We start from the raw sequence: 13,078 nt of genomic DNA, 5'->3' as shown, positions 1-13,078 counted from the left end.
TGCCTTCTCTTTTCATGCGATTTCATATCCTATCCGTACAAACGTTTCTAAAGATATATACATGACCACAGAGGATATCACAATACGTTTCGTTAATGAGCAGGCCTCATTTTTTACTGTAAATGGAATCGCTCACGTTGCCCTCAAGTTATTTTCGCTCAAAAACTATAGGACCCTCTAAACGTTCACCTATGCGAGCCGGTCTAACTAAATTCCTCGGTTCCAGATGCTAAAATTTAATTTGATATTTTTCCAAATAATGCTAAACATCTTCCCTATTAATGTCTGAATAGTATTCTGGAAGACCACCTTGCACACCGGGATACAAAGACTGTTATAGCAACTGATGCTTCCGTCTGTGAAGAAAAGGCAGTGGTGGACATTGTTATCACCACATCTAAATTCGTCTTTTTCGATTCGGCTACTTGACTTCACGCCTATCTTTCAGGCGAAATTATTGTCAATTCTCTTAGCTTCATGGTAATTGCCATTATCTCTTGCATCAGCCATAATTTTAGCCGATTTTCTGTCTGTCTGTTCTCCACTAACCACGTCCAAATTGTCAGATTCATTATAAACTTGCTATTCTCTTCTCCCAAGACACTTACGTCTCGTTAGTTTGGTGTGGGTGCCAGGCCACAAAGGCAGATAGCATTAAACGAGCCAGCAGATACACTCGCAGTAGCATCCCGCGATGATCCTATAATCCCCATTTTACCTTCGTCAGCTTTCATCACTGCGGCGCGATTCAGAAAATATACTACTACAAATAAGTTCGCGCAATCACCATTGGCAACATCTAATTTCCCGCTCCGTTTTCCTTGGAATAACAAATGGTGCTCCTCTAGAAAAATTGAAGTAATGATTAGGTACAAGACTACCGTGCCGAGTCCCCCCACTGAACTTTTATCTCCACAGGTCTTGGGCACAGGGCACAAGGGCTATATCGCCCTTGTGCCCTTTATGCAATGAAAGTGAATCTCTGAAACATTTCCTTTTGACATGCCGCCGTTTCATTATTCAACGGACATTATTTTTTGACGAACCCTTACAAAAATTGGCTTGAATTTGACTCTTCCTATAACTCTTTCCTTTCGGGCTACCGTACTGGGCTACAGCCACAGGAACGTTTGTGAAGCCCTCTGCATCTTCTTGCGCGAGTCAAAACGAATTGCATGCCAGAATTCTTCAAAATTCTTATAATGTTCACAAAATTTACAAAAATATCTAGATAATTGATTATTCGTACCTGTAACAGCAGACACTTTAAATCCCAATTACAAGGTACATATTTCATGTCACCCTAATTTATTCAGAAAAAAGAATGCTAACAGTACGTTCCTTCACCGACCGACTCATTGCCGATCCTCCGGAGTGGGTTGCGCCATTTCACTAGAGAACAAGAAATACAAGTGGAGCTGTTTATTGCTAGGGTTCCGCGCGTTTTTGTTCTGCGTGTGCAAAAGCTGCGGGTCGATCCCGGAGGTAGCGCTATATTCACAGCTATACTGCGTGCCTCTACGTGCCGAGGTTTTACGTGCCAAAACCACTCTCTGATTATGAGGCATGCTGTAGAGGAGGACTCCGAAAATTTCGACCACCTGGGGTTAACGTGCACCTGAATCTAGGTATATACGGGAGTTTTTGCATTTCGCCCCCATCGAAATGCGGCTGCCGTGGCCGGGATTCGATCCCGCGACCTCGTGCTCAGCAGCCCAACACCATAGCAACTGAGCAACCACGGCGGGTTGTGACGATTTAGTACATAAATAAGTGCCCACAAAGATGACTATATTTTGCCATTGTGCATCACAACTATAACAGGTACGCAAAAGTTGTTTCGACGAGTGATTCCCCTTAAGCACGTTTACAATCATAATCTTCTGTTTCGCGAGGTTAGGACGTCACCGAGGCATATAGAATTACATCTCATTAAAACGAAACTGGATATAACGAAGTAACTGAAATTTTCCTAGATATCCCCATAAATATTGATAGTGCAGTACATGCATGCAATAACGAATATGACGATGTAATGGATGTAACGAACAAGTTCTGGCTCCCCCTTTGACTTCGTCATAACGAGGTTTTACCGCAGTATGTTCACCCGAGTGTGACCGCCCACGCTTCCAAAGTCCCTAGCAATTTTGCGCTCGCATTCGCACAAACGTTCTTGCGCTACGACTGTTTGTAAGAGCGGATGCCAGTAAATCGTTTTGTAGCACATATCATTAGCGAAAGATGTCAAAACCGAGAGTCTTATCCACTGGGCTAAACCGGCACCTCCTTGATAGCAGGCCTGTGCGCTCTGCTTGATTACATCACGCTGCTTGGACCGATCTTTCCATTTCAAAGCCTGGTGTGACGAAAGCAGTGACGTCAAAATTCCCGCAGCTTGCTCGGGAGCGTCGCCATTAGCAGTCGGGCAAGGTCGCATGACGTCACAGATCGAAGGGCACTGCCCTTCGATGGCCAAGCCCGTTGGCCAAGCGTCCCAACGCTCTCGCTTACCTTTGAGGAGTTCATAACTCGAAGGACCGCTCAGTGGCGTTCAGCAGCACATTAATGCTGTCGCATTTACAACTCATAAGGGCTTAGATGTCCTCGGATTTTTTTTTTTATCGTCTCATTTACATTCCGCACGCTTTTCTCGCAATCTGTGCCCAGCAATTGACTTTACCGACTAGATTCTACGAAATTCAAATGCTTTGTTTTTTTTTTCTAATAGGAATGCTTGGTTATGCCTTGACGTGACGTAAGAATACTACGACACAATGAGTGGATGTCGAAAATCTGAGGACGTCGTTATCCAATGCGACAAACGTTCATGCAGCTTACTTTGTGATATACGAGAGATTACGTTCGTATTCCTTTTCCCCTCTCTCTCCTTTCTGCTGCATGAATTCTCCATTACCTGAATACGCGTATCACTAACTCACTCACTCACTCACTCACTCACCTCACTCACTCACTCACTCACTCACTCACTCACTCACCTCACTCACTCACTCACTCACTCACTCACTCACTCACTCACTCACTCACTCACTCACTCACTCACTCACTCACTCACTGGAGTTTCGTTGCTGCTCTCGTGGCGAGCGGTCACGCATACCGGAGCTCCTCTTCATCGACTGTCCCGCATCGCGTCTGTCGTGGTTCTGCCGCCGCTGGCTGCGAACTTACGCGTGCCGCGCTCTCACGAGTACGGCCCCTGCACGCGCCTGCAGACGGGCGGCTTTTCCCTATCGCGGCCCTGGAGTAACTCCCCTGCACCTGAGCACATAGGTCAAGGAGCTGCACACTGCCGGCATCACCTCGGCGCTCGCATCCTGTGGACGCTTTCCCCTGGCAGCCTACCTCGCCTGCCGGCTGCTCCGGCTCATCGACTGCCGCGTCTCGCATCAGCCGGGGTTCGCTTGCCTCTCAACGGCGGCACCCCATCGTAACCTCAATAAAACTTGGTGCTGGGCTAGTTGGTGATGCATTCTTTAAAACTGATGGTAGCGCTAAAAAGGAACGGACACACGATGAAAAGACGACACGACGACGAAGTTTCTTCGTCGTCGGGTCGTGTCGTCTTTTCATCGTGTGTCTGTTCCTTTTTAGCGCTACCATCAGTTTTAAAGAACCGTCGTAACCTCTCTACCTGAGCAGTCACACCGCACACCCACACAAGACCGTGCAACCACACCGTGGCTCTGCAGTGGCTATCCTGCGCCTGAGTACATCGGTCCAGGAGCCACACAGATTGACCAACGCCTTGGCGCGCTCGCCCCAATCGTTGCCCTCTGCCTTGCGGCCTGCGTCGCCTGTTTGTGCTGCTATTGCCTCCTTTCTTTCCATGTCTCTTCTTTTTCTCCTCATTCTCCTTCGCAGACGCTGAGCCGTGCTCCTTACGAGGGCAGCGGAAATTGCGCCTTTTCCACACCACATTCACATCCCGCCCCTCACTCGCTCACTCATCAAGTATACAAGAACACCCAACTGTCCTTTAGGTGGTCCTCTATGAACTCCGTATGGTCTGCAGTTGCGTACATTATCATCGTATACGTCAGGTCTGCCGCTGCGTAAAAGGACATGCTTATATAATCATTTTGATATGAACTTTCGTCGACGGATAGTTTCTACTTTCGCGGGATCGAATCCCGGCCACGGCGGCCGCATTTCGATGGGGGCGAAATGCGAAAACACCCGTGTACTTAGATTTAGGTGCACGTTAAAGATCCCCAGGTGGTCAAAATTTCCGGAGTCCCCCACTACGGCGTGCCTCATAATCAGAAAGTGGTTTTGGCACGTAAAACCCCATAATTTAATTTTAATTTTTTTAGTTTCTACTTGCGCCACTTTTATCCTCTCAATTGAATGGGCGACGGGAGGGGCGGCAGATTCTTCGCACGCTGTGACTAGCTTAAACGTTACGCTAATTAGTCGACAACTGGCACAAATTACGCCTGCCTGTTCCTGCCAACGTCTGTTGAGAAGTTCTTTCATGTGCCTTCACTAGGAATATGTACTGATTGTGAGCTGTTCTATCAGGCACCCTGCATGGTAAAAGCAGCGGTATTCTCAGTCGATCACATTTGGCGATACGATCACTTTCGCGAGATTCCGCATGATTCGGCCCTGGACACGTCGGCGTCCACGGGTAACAGTATTCGTGCAATCGTGCAAAGAACGTATGCTTGGCACTGTGCGAGGAACGCTCTGGCCCGGCCCGCAGACGTCGACGCGGCCGGTGCCGAATCAGGCGAATTCTCGTGACAGCGATCGTGTCGCCGAATGCGATCTACCGAGAATACGGTCCCCGGTGCATCGCTGCGACAGTGCCGCTTTTGTCAGGAACTGGGCTTTCTGAATGCGGAGATTTTTCGCGTTCCCTGTTATTTCTTTTCTGCATGAAACTGCACAATCAATGTATATGTTGCATTACGTTATTAAGGTTAAACGTCCATGACGGTGACCTATCTGACGAGTTTTCTGTGTTGCAAGTACTTCCGGCTCAATCAAATAGAACATACTAGACAGGCCGTTGACTTTCAATTTATCCTGATTTTTTATGAAGCGGTGGCTTTTAGCGATATCCTTGTCTGTTTGATTTGCTTGACCTATATCAAATGCGCTGGAAGTGGCAGCACACAGATAATCTACAGCGTTTTTTTCCAGACAAGAGGACAATTCCGCTTACTTCCCAACGGCATGGCTCACTACAGCATATTATCTGAGAGTGAACCTAAGCACCATGCTACCAGTCTGCTCCTCGCCTTCAACCTTCGTTTCCTCGGTGCCAAAACATCGAAGTCCTGCTCGGCCACCGATCGGTACACCTGAGCCTATTTTTTTTCTTGGCGGCTAGACCTCGAGCGTTCAATGCACCGATGATAATTGACGGAGAGGATGCCATTTTCGCCTAAAGCAGGCGCAGAGCATGGCGCTTACCTGTGGCCTCTAGCAAGCCGCTAGATGCCTCTAGGGCCGTCCGGTGGTCAGCGTTCAGAGTTCTGTGGTGGCGACCTGTCGGCAGGCCTCCTTTCAAGCAGGGCTTGAGGCTTAGTCCTCAAGGTAACGCGCCTGCTTGAAGGCGCCTTTGCTGGGTGTTCCTCAAACTGCTTGACGACCGTCCCGTCTCCCATGCTTGCGGCGACGTCTAGAGGCCGCTTGATCTTTACGGAGGCGCCAACGCCACTACCGACGTTCTCCACGGGGCGAGCGTTCTGAGACGCCTGGTGGTCGCCAGGGCGTTGTTCCCGCTGCGACACAGCAGTTGTCTCACATAATTCTAACGCGCTGTGACGCGCCATCTCACCTCTACCTATCTTTAAAACACCTTGTGAGGACCTCGTACGAAACGGTAAACCTTGCTATTGCTTTCAGTTCTTTGCCTTAGAACTAAACGGCCAATCTGTCTTTTTTTTTTTGCTTTAGTACGGTTAGAAGCTTAGTACGGCTGGGGTAGTCTATACACACCTACCAGATACAGTATGTGCATTATGCACAACGTTATATATGCGCGTCTATCTTTGTGATGCACTTGCCGGTGTTAATGAGGTCCATGTATCTATAGAGGACTGCAATAATCGCTTTGTTTTCCCGCATAATGTACACGTACAACACCAAAGACGAAGATATATAGACAGCATATTTATGGGAAGAAAGCATCTCCCGTACAGCTAGGCGCAGTGCCTCAACCGATGAGCTTGCCTTTGTGGCACAACAAGGGTTCGCTACTCGCCGATGAACGGGTTCCTTCGAAACGTTCCAAGCAGTGTGTTGACTTTTCTTGGCTTGCTGTTTCATTCCTTTCTTCATTTAATATTTTGATCGCTCATTCACATCGCAGGAGGCGATGTCGTCTATTCTTCTATTGTTCTTAACTTCAGCTGCATTTCATGACCTGCTATACGGTCGAGGACAAAGAACGTCTCTATACGTCTTACTTGTTTGTACAGAACTCACGCTGTATTGTCTTGGATTTTTTTTCTAATTCTGTTCTAGTTTCAAGAATATTCGTTTAATCTTCCATCTGCCTTCTCTTATCTCGCGCTCATACAATGCAGAGCCTGCTTGGTTGTGAGTGCAGGCGTTTTGGATGTGTTCTGTTTATTTATTTATTTATTTATTTATTTATTTAATATTGCGATATTAACTATATAGACACTCCAGGCGCATTTCTGCCGTTGCCGTCAGGTTCCTATAAAGTCCAGGGGCGATAAGGTCGTCTCCACACGCCGTATGTTGTACGTGCGACTGAAAGCGTGCGAGGACGAGGCAGTGATCGCGGCTCAATTTCTCGCACACGCAACGGTGGAAAGCGGGGAGGAAGCGCGCCGCCTTCCGTCGCGCGCAAGGCTGCGTGAGTTGGGTAGCGAGTGGCGGCGCGCTCAACTCCTCGCGGCCCGTGCGGCCGAGGGCGCAGCCGGCCGGGCCGCTGCATCTTGGAAGCCATCTGCGACTGGTACAGAGTGCGCGCTGCGCTGTTTTTTCAAGGCGCAGTTCGCGTTGATGCGAGCGGCTGTACGAAGTTCAATTCGCTCGCTGCTGCTGCCGTGTTTCTTCACTGCAGCGTTTTGACAGCGAGTTTCCGCGGCCATCGAGTGAGAGCTGTTCGTGTTGGCTTGCGCGCGCGTGGCACCAGGCTTGTTATTTAGTTATATTCGCGGACAACTTTCTGTGGCTATGAAGCGAAAGCTACGAAGGCAAAGCGCGCACAAGGGAGAACGCTTGTGAAAAAGAGTCCCACGTTCTAATCGACGTTAGTCTAGGCTGGGGAAGAGAAAACATGAACAGCTTATTCGAAACAGTTAAATAAGGCAGTACACACCACTGAGTGTAAGCGTTTGCTTTTTTACGCGGTAGAGTTAAGGGCCCCGTGCCGTAAAAAATCGGGTGTCGGCGTGCCGCTGCCGGCATCCAGTGTCGACCGCCTTTTCGGAAAAGATCATTTTGAAGCAGTGAAAGTGAAAGAGAAAGCGCTATTGAGAAAGTTTATCTTTTCAACGAAAAGAGCACGCATACCCAACCACTCTTTTATCACCAAAGTTGCTCATACCTCGTCTTTCACTCTTTACAAAGTTATTTCTCGGAATTTTCAGAATGATAGCCCGCAAACAAATCTCATGTACAAAAACACTGACAGCACATACCTTCTATTTTAGATCTTCTCAGACTGAAACGTTAAAAGTGTGAAACAGTAAGTACAGGAGATCGACCCACGCAAGAGGCCCCGTTTCTGCCAGAAAGCTCGCCTTCGTGCGTAGCGTTCGCCGCCAGCGTCTCCCGGTAAACATTGTGGGTGCATGAGCTGCAGTTGCCGTGAAGCGTGAAAAGCAGTCAGGGATCTTTGAATGCTATCGCGTTGTACTCTTAAAGGCCGAGCTTAAGAGGAAGCTTTAGCTCGGGCCCAACTCCGACGCGGCCTATTCAAATACATGTAAAACGCAAAAACGTTTTTGTGAGATAACCCCTAGACCTATTTTGATGAAATTTGTTGCATTTGAAAGAGAAAGTTAAATTCTAGTGACTGTTGGAAGCGGAATTTCGATTTAGGGCTTGAATTTTCTTAAAACGATTTTCAAATATTTGACCGTTTGAAAAAAATAGAAGCACGAAGTTTACAAATTCATAGCTCTGCATAAAGAATCGATATCGCCGTGCTGTAAACGGCATCCATTAGATCATTCAAAGCGGACAAATTCAACATGTCATTTTACATCTTACAAGCATTTGTTACGTTGGTTACAACGGTTTTGCAAAGGTTGTATTTCCCTATGATTAAAATTTTTTATATTCAAGTGTAACACATCAATTTTGTCCGCTTTGGATGTACTACTACAGGTTTTCCCGCTCAATTTAATCCAAGCGCCAGTCAATTTAATCCGAGCGCCAGCCAATTTAATCTAAGCGCCAGTCAATTTAATCCAAGTGCCAGTGATTTTAATCCGAGCGCCACTCAATTTAATCCAAACGCCATTCAATTTAATCCAAACGCCAGCCGAAATAATCCAAGCGCCAGTGAATTTAATCCAGACACAACGGAATTCAAGAACCTTTGGATTTCAAGACTTCTGAAAATTTGTGAACATATTATGAGTTAACAGCTTGAAAATGAAAGAGCGGGGTGGTAGACCAGTAGCTATCCTGCCACGGGACTAAGGACCACTTTTGAAGCGAAAAGCTTCACTACGCTAGCCGGCGTATGTCGGAATTGGCTCCGTGAGCGTGTTCGGAGTCCGATTGGCTCCATGAGCGTGTGAGGAGTCGAATTGGCTCCATAAGCGTTTCGGAGTCGGCGCAGGTGGCCACTGCCGCGCGCTATGCGTTATCGTTTGACGTTGCCCGCAAGCGCGTGTTTATCGCGGAGGCCGACTATATAACCGCTTGCCAGAGTATAGGCGTGCGCATTGAACATGGAAGCAGAAGAGAGATACTACCGATAGAAAGAGCTGTGTTTATGGCTGTACAGAGATCGCAGGACACTGTGCCCAACAATGATGAATAAAGAAGTGTAATAATCCTGCATTACTTATGGTATATATCATTGATAAGCAATTTGCATAACTTACACAAGGCACACGTATAGCATTAGGACAATTATGAAATGAGAAGTTTGAGTTAGTAGTAAATATCAATAATTTTTACCATTACAGCGTCTACTTGTACGCGCTGCAATTGTGTAAAGTTTCAATAAACCAGCAACAATTTGAAGAATATAAAGAACATCAGCGAGTCATTAGCAATAAGTAGTGATTTTGCACAGTTGTGTTTGCCGGGTATATACAATTCTTCACCGTAAGGGTATCTCATGAAAAGTCCTTAGCAGCGTAATTACATTATGCTGTGTGGGATCTCATATAGTTTGGTCCTTGTAGATGACAGATCACATCACATTTCCCGTACGTCGCACATATGTAAACTGCGGTAATACGCTATGAAGTGAGCAGGACGTTCACGGTGCTTTACAATGCATATGGTGGCTGTGATGCGTACAAAACGTTCTCGCAGGTCTGATACGTTCAGAGAAAGGCGGCCCATTTGACGGTTTGCTGTTCTAACAAATTTCTTGAAAAGGCGAATGATGTGAATGAGTAAAAAGGGCGGCGACAAACGACGAAACGCTCAAAAGGACTGGAATGGACACATAATTGCTCAAGATGCAATCGGCAAGAAGGGCTTTACAATAATTTAAAAAAAGCATCACGCCTCTTGAGAAGGAAGCATACCTGCCTGCACTACAATTTGTGTTTTGTTTTCCTTCACTTAAAGAGGGCCGTACTAATAACAGGGTAAATGATAAATGCCGAGAGCGGTTGCATTTGTTTTGCTTTGACGTGTTTCTGCGTACATTATTCCTATCAGGGAGAGCTTAATTTGTATATATGGCCTTGCTTATCGTCATCTCTCTCAGTCATTGCTTGTGGACATTAGTCAGGTCCATTGTATGGGATGCTCTCTTGTCGATATTCCTGTATAATTCTGTTCACTGTGTGCGTCCGCTGGATGCGCGCTTGTGAAGTAAAGGCCAGGCGTTCCTTAGCTTTATCAATGGCTGACAAAAGTGGCGAATCTTGAACTGCGGGAAAGCCTACTCTCGCGACCGCCATGAGCCTGCCATTTTCGTGTTTCGACTTTAAGAAGCCCTTCGAACAGCCACAATGAATTTTCCCGTTTGAGTATCACTGTTTAGCTTCCGGTCTTTGCCATATGCTACTGGCTAGGCAAAAGTAAGACCATCCCTATATAGTATGGGCTCGCAAGAAGCTAGGTGGGTTTTGGAATAGCTAGACTACCGAGCATCAAAGTGCTTTGATGTCGTAGAGAAAAAGTTCAAAGTAATTTTTATTCATCAGCCTAATAATTTGTGCTAACGCGTCAACTTACACCAGTGAAGGCAAGGAGGCGAACCGAAGCTTGCCTGATATTTATCGAATGTTTCTCGCTCAAATTTCGCAGAAGGTTCAAGATAGTGAAAGCCATTTCTTGCAGGGCGCGAGCAGACGATCAATGAAATTGCATTGGTCTGTGGGGTGTTACCACGATTGTCTGGATATTGTAAATGAGGCATTTCATTATATCGGGTAATAAAGACCGTAAGAGCTTGTGTCTGTGAATTATGGCAGCGTTTTACAAAACATAAATTCTTTAACTAATGTTCGAGAGGAAAGACTACCATTCTAACTAAAGCAGACGACATGCGGCTGATTCTATCAGGGGTGCCGCACTTCCGTGCAGACGACAGGCAGATGACCAGCGTCAGTCGTTGTGCGATCATCGTGAGAGGCCTGCCGCAGCTTTAATGTAGAGTGAATATTTTGAAAATTTGTGCCATGGAAGCGGGCAAGATGCGAGCTGCTGGACGACCAAGAAAGATGCCTGTTGATGAAAAGACCAAGTACGCTCGCGTTTCTGCCGTGGATCGTTCCCGCATCATCGATGCGTACCGACGAGGTGGGGACTTGAAGCAATTGGCCCAAACACTGGGAATAAATATAAAGACTGTGCGCTCAATCACCGCAACAGATCGTGAAACAGCCAAGAAACGTGGTGGTTCGTCAAAAAAGTTTGGCCAAGATGTGGTCAATACCCTGCGTGAAATCCTAGAAAAGAACCCATCCTTCACGCTTATGCAAATCCGGATGTCGTTGACAGAGAAGTTTCCCGGTACCGAAATCAGCAAGTCTACCATCGATCGGCTTCTGGATGGCCATGGTTATACACTTAAGTTAATTACTCAGAGGCCGGTTGACCGTAACCGGGCTGATGTCAAGGAAGAGCGCCGCAAGTTCGCTCAATGGCTCCAAAGCGAGGGTACCACAGTCACGCGGTACTACATCGACGAAACGAATTTCAACGTTTGGTGCGCAAGAAGTTTTGGCAGAGCGAAACGAGGCGCCCCAGCTATTCGTCTTGCAACCAGCACAAAGGGCGCGAATATAAATGTTTTGGCTTGCATGTCGGCAAATGGCCTTCTGCATTGGACTTTAGTGGACAAGATCCACTGGGTTGTATTCAACGAATTTCTCGATGATCTGTCCAAGAAGGTTCATCATCAGGAACCTGGCACTGAAGCTGTGTTCTTGTTTGACAACGCTCCAGCGCACCGCCGTTCTGAGGGGGTTGTCTTGGCCTCCAGTGATCACTCAGTGAAGCGGCTTCCACCCTACAGCCCATTCTTCAATCCAATCGAAGAAGTTTTTTCAAAGTTCAAGGCTGGTGTAAAGGCTTTTCTTGCTGAACGGCGCGACCGTCTTTTCATGACACCACCAGGTATATCCAAGAAACAGCATCGCCGGGCACTGTTGGTTGAGGCCGCGGGAGAGTCAATGAAGCACATCCTGCGGGTTGAATGCGCTGCCTACGACAGGCACAACTACACTTTTGTGCAAGCTGCCCTAGCGTGCCACGACATGTGAAAACTGCTCAGTGCTGCATTCAAAGAAAAGTCGACAGTCTTGCAACAAAGTGCTTTTGGTTTATATTAATAAAGTTTCCTCTCGCAGATCTACACATAACTGTTATGGTCATTGTTTACATAAACGATTCACAGGCGTCGCCTTTGCAACGCAATGAATTGCTTCATAAGAGTTTAAAGGGATTTAACATTCTAACCTTTCCTGCTAAATTTCGAATTAGCGCTTTTGCACATCAGTTTACTATAAGCCAATTGATGAAGCGTTGCTCCGGCTACGTTAACATTTCTGTTTCCATTTATTTCTTCAAGTCAATTGGTGCCTGTCGCGCCGTTCTAGTGAAACAAGCCTTAAGAATTCAGAGAGTTAGCAACTATAACCTCACCTCAGCTTCTTTGCGTCAATTGGCTCACACATGTCTGTTCCTAGTGGTCATAATCGTATCACCTTTTGAGCGACCATTCATTTTATGTCCATGAAGCTGTGATTTGTGAGTAGTCAAGAAAATTGAAGTGAACATAGTCACCATTGACCACCAGTATTTCGACCACATCTGCAATCTCAGAGGAAAAATATTCACCAATAGCAAAATGAACGAATGATAGCTACCATTGTCAAAGTGACTCGTGATTACTAAGTGACTAATTTTTAGCAACCCAAGGTTATAAAATTTGAATCATCCATCGAATTATCATTTGACATCCATGACACTATAAACTCTCATTGTAACAGAACGCTGAACTGAGCTTATCACTAGTGATCACTAATACCTCATTACTATCAGGTAGCAATGGTAGTAGAGAAAATACTAATTCAATAACATTTTGACATATATCCATGACTATTAGATATCAGTTGGCAGTGGTAACGCAAAAGTGCTCATCGTGCTACAGCTTCATTGATACTACTGACGGCACTCACGAGGGAAAGCTGCCTCAGGGATAGTAAAATAGGTAAATAATATTCATCAGTGACATAACTATACGAGTATACGAGTATTTGATACCGACCGAAGCCTCCCGGCGAGAGCCTAGTGATTATCATCGAATCAACCTTTATTGTTTCGTTTGATAGCCATGACCAAATCGCATGTGTACCATTAACTCGACGTACTCATGCTGACGTTTCCTCTCAATTAATTTCTACAATTGTCATCTGCTGTGTCGCTCTCA

At 46.4% G+C, this 13,078-nt stretch overlaps 1 protein-coding gene across 1 annotated transcript; it reads left to right on the top strand.

Moving 5' to 3' along the window:
- The first annotated feature begins 10,823 nt into the window (after positions 1–10,823).
- LOC135910707 (uncharacterized) lies at positions 10,824–11,909 on the top strand. The gene has a single exon (XM_065442744.2). It carries the CDS (start codon positions 10,824–10,826, stop codon positions 11,907–11,909), a length of 1,086 nt encoding a protein of 361 aa, XP_065298816.2.
- Positions 11,910–13,078: the final 1,169 nt, after the last annotated feature.

Source organism: Dermacentor albipictus, chromosome 2 (assembly GCF_038994185.2).
Source record: "Dermacentor albipictus isolate Rhodes 1998 colony chromosome 2, USDA_Dalb.pri_finalv2, whole genome shotgun sequence".
Lineage (NCBI taxonomy): Eukaryota > Metazoa > Arthropoda > Arachnida > Ixodida > Ixodidae > Dermacentor > Dermacentor albipictus.
The sequence above is the reverse complement of the archived record's forward strand: the minus strand, read 5'-3'. Positions and strand labels throughout refer to the sequence as shown.